We start from the raw sequence: 16,454 nt of genomic DNA, 5'->3' as shown, positions 1-16,454 counted from the left end.
TAATAAATAGAAAGTGCTGTCTACTAAATTTAGTGAAAATTAGTCAACTCCAAAGAAAAGCAGAAATTATGTCCACTTTTCAAGTAGAAAACTTAAGTCAGAATAGAAATGCAAGCTTTCCTCTGCAGCTCTATTTGTTTTCTAAACTTTCTGCATTAGGTACTTGGCTCCTTCTGACTGTATCGTCAAGAAGGGCCCACGTAGGGCCAAGTGCATGGGGCTTGTGGATTTTGTGGGATGATCTTGCCTAGAGCCTCATGTTACGCAGCTCGGCACATGTGAGGAATGATATAAGCTCACAGGGTGACTGGCTGTGAATGAAATTGATAGGCAGAAAAATTTCAGTCTTCTCTGTTATGGGAGGAATGGTATAACATCCCCAAGTGTGTTTTTTGAGAGCCTGCTATACTCGTCACATTCCCTTGCTGTTGTCAACCGAGAGCTTTTATATTTTCCATGTTGCTTTTAACTCCTGGGTAGTCCTACAGGGCAGTATATTAAAACACCAACTAAGAGACAAACAATCTTGATTCCAGGTCTCCTGTCTGACACTGGGAGCTGGGGGGGGGTTTGCAGAGGTAAATGGAGCTGAAAGAGGAAGGGTATGACTTGCTTACCCCCGAAGATGATAGACACAGCAGAACCTCACTGAATGTAAAAAAAAAAAAAAAAGTCTAATTACAGCCAAGCAGACTCCCAAGGATATGCTGCTGCCAGAGCAAAGAATGATGCTAACACACTGAGAACCATGCAGGACAGATGCTAAGAAAAGCCCAGCATGGCCCAGGGAGGCTATAGAAAAATGTGATGGGGCCGTTCACATCGGGGGCCTGTGCTGCCACACATGTCTGCCTGTCCTTGTATGCAGCCTCAAGATGTGCAAGAGTCTTTGAACAACTTCATTTTCTCCAGCTGGTTATTCCCTATTTAAAGTCATAATCCTTTGTTTCTGACCTCATAGAAAAGGTTAAGGTGTCTCCAAAGGACAAAGAAACAGCAGTGATAGCATGACTATGGTTGATTGTTAAATGGATTGTTTTCCAAGAGTTTTGTTTTGAGTCTCTAGTAAGCTTGAAATGTCCTGGTTTTCTTTCTGGATAAATTGCCTATAAAATAATTTCCCTTGGTAAATATCTATATATCCCATAGGCATTACTACTTTAAAGCTAATAGTTTGAAAAAGCATCTGAAACCATATTGACTGGTTTTAGACCGCCTAAACTTACAGAGGAGCAAATACTCACCCTCTAACTCCTGGAAGGAAACTCCATTTGCTCAACATTGTCACCCACCATATTTCACCACCGTGCAATTTTCTAAATTGATTTAATTCTTCATCTTATAACATCACATCCAGTGCTTGCCAGCTTTGGGTGCTTTCACAGTCTACGCACTGTGAAAAATAACCAATATTTTTTTCTGGTAAAGTTGAATAAAAAGATGTATCTTCCACACAGCCAGCATGGCTCAGTGGTTGAGCATCGACCTATGAACCAGGAGGTCACGGTTCGATTCCCAGTCAGGGCATATGCCCAGGTTGTGGATTCGATGCTCAGTGTGGGCATGCACAAGGCAGCCGATCAGTGGTTCTCTCTCATAATTGATGTTTCTATGTCTCTCTTCCTCTTCCTTCCTCTATAAAATCAATAAAAAATATTTATATATTTTTTAAAAGATGCATCTTCTAACTTCACTCCTGCAAAACCAGCAGTTCATTTCAGAGATAAGGACCTCAGCTCAAAGACACTTGACCCTCAAGGACTGCTCACTGGGGCAAAGTGCAGGGAGGAATGAAGGTCCTGAGTGCCCAACCTCAGGAACTCAGGTGCTCTGTCTTTAATCCATCCTGAAGCCTGATTTCCTGTTGGTGCGATAATTTCCTTAGGGGGCAATTAATAGAAGGCTGCTGTTAAGTAGCACAGACTCCCTCCATGTGGGCCCGTTGGGCAACAGTGACTTTAAGGACATTGTAATGTGATTACAGTCAGAATTGATTGCTTGACAACATGGTTTTGTGTCCCATTCTTGCAGATATAGTCATCTAATTATGCCTGTCTGCTGTCAATTTTTATTTCCTGAATTACATAGATTTTGATTATACAAGGGCAAGTCTTATTTCCAAGTTGGTTTCCCTCAACATCTCTTTTAGAGTTGATGCATCTCAGAGAATTTAAACTTATTTTCACATTAGGCTGAGCCAGCTATAGGTGAGAACACTCTCTGAATAGAACCCAGGGTCTGAGTTGAACTCAGATATGTATATTCTAGCTTCTCTGGGAACAGAGCACAAGTGAAATATTGGGATCAGACTTTTTGCTCAGATTTTAGGGGTCCTTAAGCCCTGCTGGGAACATGATTCAGGGGTGGAGATTGTGGGGACCAAAAGAGGACTATAGAACTCCCTAGCTGTGTATTCCTTAAGACAGACTAGCAGGCGTCCTCAAACTACGGCTCTGGGCCACATGCGGCCCACCGAGGACATTTATCCGGCCCGCTGGGTGCCGCTGCCTGTCCTGCTTAGCAGCCGACTTATCCAGGGCCCGCAGTGTGCATAGGAATTTGTTCATAGTTTTTTGGTTTTTTTTTAACTATAGTACAGCCCTCCAACGGTCTGAGGGACAGTGAACTGGCCACCTGTTTAAAAAGTTTGAGGACCCCTGGACTAGAGGGCATACCCTGTTCCTGGGTCAGTTTCAGAACTAGAGATCACTATATTCTTGAAAGTGGCAGTGATAATTCAGGATTCTGGCTTCCTCCTTACATACTCACGTGGAAAATGGTATCTCCTAAGCCAGCCTCACACCACCAATTGACTACCTTTTGTTTTTCCCCACTGAAGACTCCTGGATGAGTTTTTTGTTTGTTTTTTGTTTTGTTTTGTTTTGTTTCTTTTCTGTTCATTCGCTGAAAGATGTCTGCAGTCACTTCTTATTTTCATGAAAAGCAGAGGGTGGATTCGTTCACAGCACAGATTCAAGTTGCCACCCCACTGTACATTGCAGTCCTTAATCTAGCCATGACTTCTGCTTCCTGCCCTGGAACCACCACTCTGTCTGACCCCTTACCTAATTTCCATTTCCATCCCAACACTAACGTGTTATTTCCTGGGCCATTCTTCACAGAGTTGGTGGGTCTGTGTTCTGTTTTTCTCACATTGTAAGAATAGCCAGATTCACAAGGAAATGAGGAACCACAGAGCCCCCACTGATATGTACATGCTGGATATCTCCAGAAATGCTCAGTGGCTGCTCATCCCAACACCCTGCCAAATGGCCTATGCACTTCGTGTTTGCACCTCCACAGAATGATACATCTTGCCATGTGAGAGCCCTGACCAGTTGAAGCCACTGTTGCTCAGTCCATAGAAGTGGGGCATCCTGTACAATAAGCCGCTCCCACCACAGGCGCAATCTGTCCACTTAGGTATAAACCCACATATGAGTTACCCATAGTAAAGGAGTTAGAATTCCATTATGTACAATACACTTAATATCAAAACTATGGGAGCGAAATGGAATTTATTTTGTAATGTGGGGAGGTATTTCAGAATAGGGCATTGTCTTTGTTTGGATGTACTCTCTGTAACTTCTCTCAGGAGAGGGTGTGGAGGGGATGCAGAAAAGAGGCTGGGGAAGCTCTGGCTGCCTTGGGGTGGGGGACACTGTCTTCCTCTGTGATCTGGGAACAGGTGTGCTTCATGCCAAAGCAAAGAGTGCCACGTGGTCATATATTGGCAAAGGCAGAACGTGAACTTCCCATTTTCTAAGCTAATTGCCAAGGGCCTTTGTAACATTCTTAATATGTTAAGAACCTTTAAACAGCTGGCAGGTATCAAAATAATGGAAGTGGTGGGGAAAGTTCATTCTTTTGAAGAGCAAGTCGCTTCACATTGTGCCTAGCACTGGTGCTCGGTCTCAGTCCCCAGGAAGGCAAGGACATGCCTTTTCCTTCACCAGAGACAGTAGAGCATGGATGTTGAAATCCCAGCTCTACCGCTTTCATGCTGTGTGACCTCTGGCAAGTTAGTGCCTCAGTGTCCCCATTTGTAAAAAAGAATTCTGCTACTTGCCTCGTAGGGTCGTTGTTGGAATTAAATGAGTTAATATAAACAGTGCCTGACACCTATTATTGCTGTTAAAATGTATTATTATTAATAATTATTATTATCACTAGCAACAGCTATGTGCATCTCCCCACTGGTCTGGCTGCTGATCTCCATGTCTCCCAAGTCTTCTAGAAATACTTCTGAGAGCCTTTTAACTGGTCGGAACTGCTAATCTGGGGTCGCTGTGCTGCCAGGTCATCCAGCCACATAACCAGCTGTTCCTCAACTTTTACTTTGTGGGCTTTCTTCTCTGAATCTGCTGCTGGGCAGCTGTCTTTATCTGGTTTCATCCAACTTCTAAATATAGTCCTGTCATCAGGTTCACTGGGTGTGGCAGTTGAGAAATCAGCTTTCATCTTATTCCAACTGGATGGTCTTCTGACATTTTATCATTTCTGAAGGCAGAATGTAAAAGACAGCGTTGGGACACATTGCTTCCAGGGCCTGCTGCAAGGGTAAATCGGGGTTCCTTCCTAGAGCTGGCAGTGAGGGCGGGGTGATTGATCCCCTGCCTTGCCTCACACCAGCATTGACCAGCTGATAGGCCCATTAAAGTGGAGGGTTCCCGCTAGTGTCTAAGAGCTGACCTGGCATTGGCTCTGGTGTAATTGAATGCTTTGGAAATTTGATTAAAATGTGAAAAGGATGCTTCCCGGCACAGAGCTGTAAAGGCAGTCTGGTATTATCCAAAAGACAGGACCAGTTGTTCCTGCTGCTTTAGCTATCTCTGAAGGACAGTTGGCCAGGAGACCTGACGCACTGTGTCATGAAGTTTAGCTCTGCCTGATGGAGGAGAGAGTAGTGCCGAGTTGAAGGCTTGCTTGTTGCCTTTGAAAAGGACCTTATGAGTCCCCTAATGCAGTGGCCTTTCTGCCTTGCTCTTAATACAGTTCTTATGTAAGGGAATTACTGGCCCACTGTTTTTCTGAGAAAACCAGATGGCCACACTGCCACATTCACCAGGGACTTCTGAGATTTGTGCCAGGCTTAGCATTTGCCTATCTCACAGAAAAACTAAGAAGATGTTACCTAGAATATTGGTGTGATTTTTTGGTTGTTTTTTGTTTTTGTTTTTGTGCTTTTTTTTTTTTTTTTTTTTTTTTCAGAAAAGCTGGCTTCTGATCTAAAGAACCAGAGCAGGGACCCATATGTCACTTTTTATTGATCCATTGTTCTTCAGCCCTCTGTCTGTAGCTCACCCGGTCATGATCGCAGATTTTCACGTGCATTTCCGATTATGTGCTGAAACCATGGACTCCCCAGTGGAGTACAGTTTCAGCTTGGAGAGGCTTCATCATAGCACTGATACAAAAAGACAAACAGAAATCTGATTTGCTATGTTATCCATCCAATAAAAAAACCACCCAAGGGGAGAGGAAGGGATATTCATCACGTCCCAGCAACTCAGCCAAGCCTGCAAGTTTAAGGACAATATTTCTAGGTGAATTTAGAAAACCTTACTTTGGCAAAGCAGAGAGTTCTCCTGACAGCTCTTTTCCCCAGCAGCCAGCCCGTCTGGGAGAGAACAAAGAGAGTTCTACCCAACTGATTTGGGCTGGGAAGCGCTTTTCTACTTCCCCAGCGATTTGTGTAGCATTGTGGAGGTTTGAATACTTTTCCATAAGTTAAGCAGAACTTCCTCTTCATGCTGCCTGCTTTTGCCTTTATCTGTAGTCAAGCGTTGGCTGTTGAGGTGGCCTCTGCCCTGTTTTAGCATGAGCAGAATAACAGCATTGGCTTGAAAAGATATTCAAGAGATGATTATGGGATTATTCAGTTGGCTTACCACCAGAGAATTTATCTGTTACAAAGGTCACATAGATTTTTTTTTTTTTGTTATGGAATTTCTACCTTAGCAGCTGTCCCTGTGTGTATATTACAGCATCTGCAATAACTAAATTTCTAGAGCACTTTTGTTACTATGTCTTGCTTCTTCCTAGTATCTAATTTTTTCCAGAAAGTTCTTTTGTTTAATGAAGGTTCTGTGAAAGAGGTGAGGGTGAGAGCCTTAGTAGTATGAAGTTGAAAAGATATATTTCAAGGAAAGAGTGGTTTGATTTGAATTTCAGCAGGTTGGGGAAATCTAGTACTTAAAATGTGGCTCCTCTGCATTTGGAAACTTCAGCCTCCCCTGTGCGAGTGGGATATGTTTTTATTTTTCTTACTAAAAACAAGGGGTGGACTTAGCCCGGTTTCTTGGTCCTGCCAAATTGATCTGAGCTGGAAGTTAGCCATGGTGTATAACTTGATATGTGCCTTGGATTATTCCATGCATAGTGGTGGCAATTCTAATATTTAAAGAATTGGTATGCTAAAGAATGAATGTTCACATCTGATTTTGAAAAAATACACATGGTGATGGGAGACATTGATTCCATCCACCAGTACTTACCAAGTAGCTGCCATGGCCCAGCACTCACTTAGCTCTAGTTACAGAGTGAACAGGACAGCATGGCCCCTCACTCATGGAGTTGACGGTCCAGAAGGGGCGGGTGGGGGGGACAGTAGAGTCTTCTTCAAACAAGACTTCTTGATGAGTCAACCCAGCTGATTGCTTTCACGGAGCAGGATGACAGGCAGGGTCAGCTGGGCCTATCTTGGTTCAGAAGACGTAGAAGCTGCTGCTCCCTCCAATGGTTATGTGGTCTAAGTGGGTCACATGTACCTGTGTTCTTCCTCATTTTGAAAACCACTTCTATCACCTCTTGGGGTGATGTAAGATGGATACAGTCCACTTTTGGTTTCTCAAAGGCAGAATATTCTGTTTGTTTCTTCTTGATTTGCTTTTCGTACCTTGTTATTCTAGCAATCACTGGGACTTCCAGCAGAGGAAAGGACTGGAAAAAGTCATGACAGTAAACTCAGGCCGAACATTGTGGGCCCAAGGATCAAGGATACAGAGTTCACAAGACTGACACTGAGAGGGCAAGCAAGTTTGGAGGATGAGGGATTTCACTTTCCTCCGGTCCCTAAAGTGAGGGCTGTGAAGTATGTTAATTCCTTCAAGAAAATGCTATATAAATGCAGGGTGACAGTAGCAGAATACTTGCTATTTACTGAAAGTGATCAGGATTTTCTGGTGACATCTCCATATTTAGGAAGTTGCCTCAGAGGATGCAGAAGGTGGCAGTTTGATTTGTCTTCAGAATGCTGATCTTTCACTTTTTGGGAGGTTTCATACAATTTTTTTTTTTTTCTTTACAGAATGAAGTTGGCCTACTGGAGTTCTTCCAAAATGTGATGAAAGAAACTAGGGCAGAGCCCAAAAAAGTGACTAGTTGGGTCCTCAACACTTTCCTGGGTTTTTTAAAGCAACAGAACCTTGCTGTCAGTGAGAGGTGAGTGGGGTCTAGGGATTTCTTCTTGTTTTGAGATGAACTCTTGTCCAGGAGCAGTTGAAATAGGGCAGGACCAGTGTTTTACTCTTCCTGTTCCCCTCAATATCTCCTGACAAGACACAGACATCCCCTGGGAATTCCAAATTCTAAAGCTTTTCTTATGAAAACTCTGACTGTCCACAATGTGCTCTGTACTGTGGATGAATAGAACAAGGAGTTTGCAAGTTTGAGGGGCTACAGAACTGTAAGAAGACAGATAGTGGGAGATCAAGATGGTAGCAGAGTAGGTGGATGTTACACTCACCTCCTTCCTGGACCAAACTGAATTACAACTAAAATATAGAATAGTCAGCCAAAATAACCAACTGAAGACTAGCTGAAGAGAAGTCTTATAGCCAAGGATTTACAGAAGCCACATTGAGACTGGTAGGAAGAGCAGAGGTGTGAAAAGAGCTGGCCCTGCTCCCACAGGCAGTGGCTGAGATTCTGGAGGGATATCTCAGCTGCAAAAATTCTCACTGAGAAGCATGGGGTATCAACCCCAGTCCAGGCTCCAAAGCCAGGAAGAGGCACCCACATAATATCTGACTGTGAAAATCAGCAGGGATTTTGTCCGCTGGGGAGAAATAGAGACAGTCTTCTAGAGACACAAGTGCTCTCTTAAAGGGCCAATGCACAAAATCTCATTTGCAGCCACTCAACCTTGGGCTCCAGAAGAGTGAGGGCAGAGTGGACTAGAGTTATGTGAGGAGAGACTGGTGTTTGTGGCTCTGGGGAGAGAGCTGAAGGAATAGCCTCTAGGATTCCTTTGCTGGGTTATTCTCCCACACCACACACACCATCTTTCTTGGGTGGAATACTCCCCTCCTTACAGCATCAGCTTAGGGGAATGAATAGCCTCACCCTCAACCTGTTGCCCCACCCTGTGGAGCTTGCACTCTGCTGAGGAGTCAGCTGCCTGGGCCTGGGTGTAGAGATCTGGGCAGTCTCAGGGAGTGTCGGTAACTGAGTGATGTGGCTTTGAAAGGGTGCCATTCCTCCCTCTTTTCCATGAAACTGACTAGCACCTCCCCCTCACAGGAGATCCCCTAGCCCCACTCTCCAGGCTCCCAGCAGCCTTATCTGCCTGACTCATGGTTCCGCCCTGCCAAGATCTAGGCAGAATCTAGGACAGACCGAGTTGTGTGGCTCTCTTCCCCCAAGCCTGATAGGCACCTTCCCCTCATGAGAGATACACTAGCCCCATCCTTCCAACTCCCAGCAGCCCCACCCTGCTGAGATCGGGCTCTTGGCAGAATCTGGACAGATTGAGCCATGTAGTTCTAGGACAGGGACTCTTCCCTCGACCAATGGGAAGCCCTCCCTTCACCTGGCTGAATCATGGGACTGATAAACTCTGCTGGCCTTACCCTGGTTTCCGAGACCCCACCCCACTACAAAGATGTGCGAGTACCCAGTAGGTGGCACACTTAACTTGGTATACCTAGGGACCTTTCCTGAGTGGCCTCAAACCCATTACTGGCACCGAGTTTGAACCTCAATCTGGTGAATACCACTTACCCCTACTTGATGACTCGCTGAGAACCTACCTCATGCAACTTGAGTACCACCAGAGGCTATTTCAGTAACTGAGCCTCATAGGCAGCCAGCAGGTGGAGGCAGATTGAGGTGGGTCTTAGGGTACAATGGGACTTCTGCTGATGGGCCCCTGGGCCTGGTGCTGTAAAAGCCAGCCTTTGCACAGCTTGATCCTTCCCACACATACCCAGGCCCAGCAGAGGCAGTCACAAATTGTGGATCACTTTGTAGTTCAGTCTGGTTGCCCATGGTCAGTCACAACAGCGTCTGACATTGGCCTGCACCAAAGTCCCTCCCAAGAGGTCCCAGAACAATATACCCAGTGGCTAGCTTAAGACAGCATCAGAGCAGGATCCAATAAGCTTCACAAGTGGCATATCCAAGGGAGATCTCGGCAGGCACCAGACGCTGCTAAGGTGAATTCTGCTTCCTGTGGTCAGCACCTGCACAACAGCTCATACACTATGGTACAGGTCAGTCCTCACAGTCAGCCAGCCTGAGGGTTGGCCCAACTCATGGGCCATTAGCAATCAAAGACTCACAACAGCAGGCTCCATTACACAGGAGGGCCTGCATAAAACATACAAGGGACGTTCCTGGAGCACCCAGTTGAAGTGATCAAAGAGATTGTGCCACAGGGTCCCACAGGACACCTACTACTTACGTCCATCCTACCAAGAGTGGGAGTCATAGCAGATCTACCTAACATATAGAAACAACCACAAAGAGTCAGCCAAAATGAGGAGAAAAGAAACATGCCCCAAATGAAAGAATAGGATAAATCTCCAGCAAAATGAGCTAAATGAAATGGAGGCAAACAATTTTTCAGGTACAGAATTTTAAAAAAAGATTATAAGGATGCTCAAAGAACTTAGAAATACAACAACATGAAAAAGGACATAGAAACTGTTATAAAAAACAAGTCAGAAATGAAGAATACAATATCTGAAATGAAGAATACAATAGAAGGAATAAACAGGTTGAATGAAGCAGAGGTCTGAATCAGCTATTTGGAAGACACAGTAGAGGAAAACATCCTATCAAGTCAGCAAAAGGATAAAATAACTTTAAAAAATGAGGAGAGCTTAAGGGACCTTTGGGACAACATGGAGTGTAACTACATCTGCATTATAGGGGTACCAGAAGGAGAAGAGAGAACAAGGGATCAAGAATTTATTTAAAGAAATAATAACTGAAAACTTCCCTAACCTGGTGAAGAACAGACATCTGCCTCATGAGGATAACGAACAGGCAGTCAGACATATGGATCTGCTGCTGACAGATATATGGGAGGTATAAATCTGTGCAGTCTCATGCATTCACTATTCAACACATGTTAACTTAGGCTCTGTTAAGCCTGGGAAGACTAGTCAGCATGACAGACGCATTCCCTGCTTTCAGAGCTGATGGGCTAGAAGCTGGTGATTACAGAGCAGTGAGTTAGATGATCTGAGAAGGGAAACTAACAGCTAAGCCAAGACCTGAGCAAGGATGAGTAGGGTTAGTCAGGCAAAGTCCAGGGGTAAAAGTGTTCAGGCACAGGGAGCAGCATGTGGAAAAGTCTTGAATAAGTCTGAGCGTGGCACTTTTAGGTGTAAGTGGAACGTGGACTGAGCAGCATAGAGAAGGTACATGAAGTTGTGGGGGCAGATGAGAACTGTCAGGGAGGTGGCCAATGAGAAGTCTGAGATTCTCTGGACTTGAACTGAGAAGCGTGGGCAGCAAAGAAGGGGAAAAGCCAGGGGAGAGCTAGTGTCACAGATGCTCCCAAAAAGGAAAGTTTCAAGAAGGAAAGAATGAGCAGCAGGTTTAAATGTGGAGAGTTCATTAGGGACACAGAGGCAGACGGCAGGACCCTGGCAAGGTCCCGGTCCCAGTGGAGCCCGGTCTTGGTGGGTGTGTCATTGTCTCAGTATCCATTGCTGTGGAGAAGAAGTGCAGTGGAAAGATGGGCATATATTGGTATACAATTCCAAAAGGTGTTTGCTCAAAGACGTGAACTCTCTGCAATGCCAACTTGAGGTCCAGCCTTTTGCTCACATGTGTATATGCATGTATTAATGTGGGGTCAGTGCACTTCCCTCCTGAGCTACTTGTCAGCAGTGATCCTAAAGGAGCTCCCCTCCCTGCCCCTGTTTCCTCACTGTAAAAGAAAAAGACCATACCTGCCCCCAAGGGTTTTGAGAAGAAAGTGCACAGTTCCTGGCACAGAGTGGACCCTCAGTGATAGCTCCCTTCTCTTTGCCATCTAGGTGTATTAGGCGCCAAAGCATTGGCCACCCTCAGTCTCCTCCACACGTATCCCTCTGTTGCCTTTTTGTCTTAAAGCAGGGGTGAGGAACCTTTTCTTCTGCCGAGGGCCATTGGGCTATTTATTAACATCATTCTCTTAATATAATCTACTTAATATAAATTTATGCTGCTATGAAAAAAGCTCCTAGATTCATTGAACTATGAGTCCCGCCTGCTGCTGCCTGGACAGGGCCAGACCAGATGATATCACAGGACCTTATACGGCCCGTGGGCTGGACATTCCCCACCCCTGCCTTAAAGGATGGACAGGATTTGGTGAGGAAGAGGGGCTGCATGACACCAGTGGGGAGCCAAGGTGTGGGAATGGAAACAAACTGGCATGTTTTTGGACCAGGGAGGAGCATAGCTGGTAGGAGCAGAGGGTGAGAAATGTCAGAAAAGTACAGTTAACTGTATCATTGGAGCAGAAGCAGAATATGTAGGGTGTGGGAACTCACAGGAAAACTCCACATGGATCTCTGCAGTGTGTGGTGAGAGAAACAGGACCCATCTGGGCCCTCAGGAAGCTTTCCTTCTCCTGGGGAATATTTTAGTTCAAAGCCGAATGGGGTGCTTCCTGTTTTAGACATCTGCACAGTGCAGTGGGAGCAGAGAGGAGGGAGATGGTGTCAGCCAGGGGACACCAGAAGGGCTGCAAGAAGATGTGGTGTGAGCTTTTGGAGAAAATGCAAATCTTAGCTGTGAATTTATGGTCTCTATATTGTTGGCTATGCTCCCTGAATTTTAGTCCTGGTGGAGACCTTAGATATCCTCTGGTCCGGCTCCTTCATTTAGCACATGGGGAAATGGAGGCCCTAATCCATAAGGTTACATTGCAACCTGCTAAAACTGGAAGCCACATCCCCTGACTTTCAGATCAGTTTCTTTTTATGTTGGTCTGTGAAATTAGGGGTTTGCTTAATGTGTTGGTAGCTTCAAAAGGAACTGAGGTTGATAAATGAGCCTGTTTAGTGAAGTTGGAGCTCCTGGTATTTATCCAAACAATTCATAAGTGCTAGAGTTTTAAGAACTGAAAGGGTACCCAATTAGAAATAAAAGTATACAGTTGACCCTTGAACAACCCAGATTTGAACTGTGCTGGTCCAGTTATACACAGATTTCTTTCAATAAATACTGTAAATGTATTTTCTTTTCCTTATGATTTTCTTAATAACATCCTATTTAGCTTACTTTATTATAAGAATATGTATAGCGTATAAAATATGTGCCAACCGACTGTTCATGTTATTGATAAGGCTTCCACTCAACAATAGGCTATTAAGTTTTGGGGAAGTTGGGTTATTAGTTAAGTGGATTTTAGATGCACTTGCAATCGGCACCCTAAACCAGGCATTGTTCAAGGGTCCACTATATTTGGTTGTTCTAAAATCAGGTAAAGAGGAAGCTAAACAACAGTTCTGTTTTATTTTGTATGAAAACAAACATTGAGGAGCCCAGACCCAGCTGAAACAGCTCTCTTCCTATACCTTTCAAAGACCTGCTAGCTGGTCTGGTTTGCCAGTCTGCCCTTGGGACAAACACTAATGAACAACCTTAGCCACTAGGGTGAATGTTCCCAACACTTAGAACAGCAGTACTGCTATGCTCACAATAGTCTCATGATAACACCTGCAAGGAACGCTCTAGAGATAAGGTGGCAGGGACAGATTTTGTAAATTAGCATCTATCTTTGAAGACCTCAGTGTTCTTAGGGGATATCTAAGGCCCATGGTATTTAAAGGGTCCAACCAGAAAAGCTCTTTTTACACATGGCTTTTTAATTACTTAGGGTATATTACTTTTAAAGTTTTTTTGTTGTTGTTGTTAATATCTCATTCTAAATTACTGTTAATAACAGGTTGGATTTTGTTAAGAAAGTGGAAATGACATATTCCCTGAGCAAGCATTTCTTGGTAAAGCCCAGTTGTCCAGCCCAGTAGAGTACCTGAACTCCCAGGACAGCTATGGCAGTACTTCCTTACGCTCTAAGGAACCAGGGAATGTTTCAGGCCGAGAAGGGACTGATAATGACAGGAAGATTAGTCCAGTGGCGTGATATGTGGATGGCATTAATAATGGGGGTTGTGGGGATTGGGAGCCCAGTTTATAGCCTGTGAGCTAGGACTGGTTATTAAATTAAAATATATTTTTTATTGATTTCAGAGAGGAAGGGATAGGGAGAGAGATAGAAACATCAATAATGAGAATCATTGATTGGCTGCCTGCTGTGTGCCCCCTACCTGGGGGTCTGAGGCCACAACCTGGGTATGTGCCCTGACCAGGAATTGAACCGTGACTTCCTGGTTCATGGGTCAACGCTCAACCACTGAGCCTCACTGGCTGGGCAAAAGGCATTTTCATGTTAGGGAATATCTCAGCATTAAAGCCACAAGAGAGAGGGAGGAAGTATTTGAGTGAGTCTGAATCTTAGGAATGGAGGGTGATGGGATTAAGAGTATGGGCCGAGGGGGTTTGTTTGATGAAATAGGAGGAGAGCACCCTTGAAAATGATGAATCTTGCATCAGCTGGTGTCCTTATGAAGTGGGAGTAGAGGGTCTTTGCCAAGAGGGTCGTGGGAAGGAGACTGTGAGAACAGTCTGGTTGCTATGAAGTTAGAGAGATAAAAGGACTATTGAGCAGCAAGGGCCCCTGGATGTCCAAGTCCCATGTCTTCCTCCAGGAGCTTTTGCATCTGCAGAAGGTGGACTTTGGACCTAAAATGAGCTTTGGGATTGAGATGGTCAGCACATTTCTCAAGTACAGTTTGGCCGGATCATGGTTGAGAGGTGTCAGGAATCTGTTGCCACAATCCAAGCTGGTGATGGATTTGTGATCCTAAAAGAGCTCCAAAGTTCTGGATGAAGTTGAGAGAGGTGACATACCCCATGTCCTCGGCTCTGTAGATATCCTGGCCTTGGGGGATTGGAAGCAAGCACAGAAAGCTTAAGCCTTCAGTGTCAGCTAATTCTTGCCTGAGATGCATTTACTGTCCAGAAACTGGTATTATCTGACAGCAGCAAGTTAAGTAGTTGTGCTTCTGTTGTCATTATGTTCCATACTGATGGTTTATTTATTTATCTGATGAGTGGGGTCCTTAAGGGTAAGACAGGAACTGATCTTTGTCATCCTCTTACTCGAGGTTAGCCCTGGTATATCTGGAATTGGTATACGCAGTATACCAGATTACCCCGGTTGTGGGGAAGAATTCTATGACACATATTATTGACCTACTATGTGTCAAGCATTGCGGGTGTAAAAAGGCGATTGAGAAATCCAAAGTGCTGTTAGGTCAGTGGAGATGTTTTATAGTATAAATTTATCACTTACCTAATGAATTAAGTTCATTAGGTGAAAGGCAAAGTATTTTTAGTTATGTTCTGTTTCTGTCCTTCTCTGTCCCAGCATCCCTTATATCCTGGACTCATATGGGAGTAGGGACCCTTTTTTTTTTTTTTTTGCATGCTCTAGAATAGCAGTCGCCAACCGGTGGTCCACAGACCACTGGTGGTCTGCGAGGTCCGGAAGGTTGAGGACCACTGCTCTAGAAATCCAGTTCCACCTCGGTGCTGATTGTGGTTCTACACAGTCTAATTGGTTGTTGTATTTTCTAGGATTGCAGAGCATCCCAGAAACCTGATTCTGTATGACCAGTCAGTAAGGGTGGGAGGTTGGCAAAAGCTTATTTCCCAGTCCTCTGCTCCTCTTCCTGTTGAGATTTAATCAGGGGGCTTCACAGATGTTCCAGATGCCAACTAATAACATCAGACACTCTCCAAACCTAATTTCCACTTGGGGTCACCTTTATCCATATGTACTTTGGGATAAACAAACACTTTAAGGCTGATGTCTGCCTCCATGTGTTAGCTGTTTTCAGTGAACAAGCCTAATGAGGTTTCACTATACTTGCATCAGACTGCACAGTAAGGCACATCAGGTTAACTTGCATTCACTTGGTCTGAAATTCATGGAAATTGGCAGAGGCTAAACGGCAGTTTCCTTTTTATTATCTAAGAGCTTGCAAAGAAATTAATAGCAAATGATGACAACCGAGACTCAAACAGAAGGTATTTTCAAGTGGTGTTAAGCATTTCAGAAGCTTTCATTTACCCGGACAGGCTACCGTGCTGTTTATAAGCTGTCCCACCTATTTAAAACTAGCCCCTAATGACCTCAGATAGACAGGTTTAATTGTCCTAGTTACTGCATGTGTTTGGAAGTAGCAAAACCATATATTTTAAAAGAAATCTGTAATTCAGTTTTGTCTTTTCAGTAATCTCGGCACTCACCCCCTCACCCCAACTCCTACCCCTGAGTGTGAATTAATGACACTTATGTGTTTGCTCCTTGGCCTTTTGTATCACAGCATCTTGGTAAATAAGTCATGTCCTAGAAGTATAGATAATGAATTCTAAGCCCTGTGTGTCCAGAAAGCTCTTGCGACTTCAGGAGAGAACAGTTTAAGAAGATGCCCGTGAGGATAGCTAAAGAAGTGGTGGGTAGTCTTTGCATGCCCTTAAAGAAAAGCTCTCATAATCAAAAATAATTTATATTTCCACAGAAACTCTCAAAATGTGGCTTTGTTAGCTGTTTTGTTTGAAGTAATTTTTAGACTGATCTTCTGTTGAAAATACTTAATTACTAGGGTGGTTTTTTGTTTTTTCTTTCCTCATGATGGTTCATGAATTTTGCAGCCACCTCCTTTCTTTGACAAATTAAGCTGAGCAATTGTCTGTTGCTACAACTTCTGCCAAACAGCTGTTATTGTTGGGTGGTAAAACAAAGAAAAACAACGCTAGTCACAAAAAATTGTTATATCTTAAAATACAAAGTAAATAAAATAAAGCCCAAATGGCTTGTTGTTTTCCTTCCTGGATAGGAGGTTAATTATGTAAACCTATAAAATCAAGTCTTGCAGTTATGAGTTAACTGTAAATGGATATGCTAACATGAAATGTGCATTTCTTTTCTCTCCTTTTGGGGGCTACTAGTCCTGTCACACCTTCTGCACTGGCCGAGCTTCTCAACCTACTGGACCAGAAAGCAATTTCTTCAGCAGCAGCTAAAAAGGTATGTCCCCACTTCCTAAAGCTTCTCCCTGCTCTGCTGTCCAAGCAGAAGTTTTCTGCCGTTACTCAGTGAA

The 16,454-nt window shown here is 44.2% G+C and overlaps 1 protein-coding gene across 4 annotated transcripts in view; it reads left to right on the top strand.

Moving 5' to 3' along the window:
• GATB (glutamyl-tRNA amidotransferase subunit B) overlaps positions 1 to 16,454 on the top strand; it is an 80,348-nt gene that overhangs the window by 53,591 nt on the left and 10,303 nt on the right. For all 4 annotated transcript variants that reach the window (XM_080676530.1, XM_080676529.1, XM_080676531.1 and 1 more), the window contains 2 exons: positions 7,310 to 7,443; positions 16,303 to 16,381. In XM_080676530.1, the coding sequence (XP_080532656.1) occupies positions 7,310 to 7,443; positions 16,303 to 16,381 (213 nt within the window). The remainder of the gene's footprint in view (positions 1 to 7,309; positions 7,444 to 16,302; positions 16,382 to 16,454) is intronic.

Source organism: Plecotus auritus (genome assembly GCF_963455305.1).
Source record: "Plecotus auritus genome assembly, chromosome: 6".
Taxonomy (NCBI): Eukaryota; Metazoa; Chordata; class Mammalia; order Chiroptera; family Vespertilionidae; genus Plecotus; species Plecotus auritus.
This window is presented reverse-complemented; position numbering and strand designations above follow the sequence as displayed.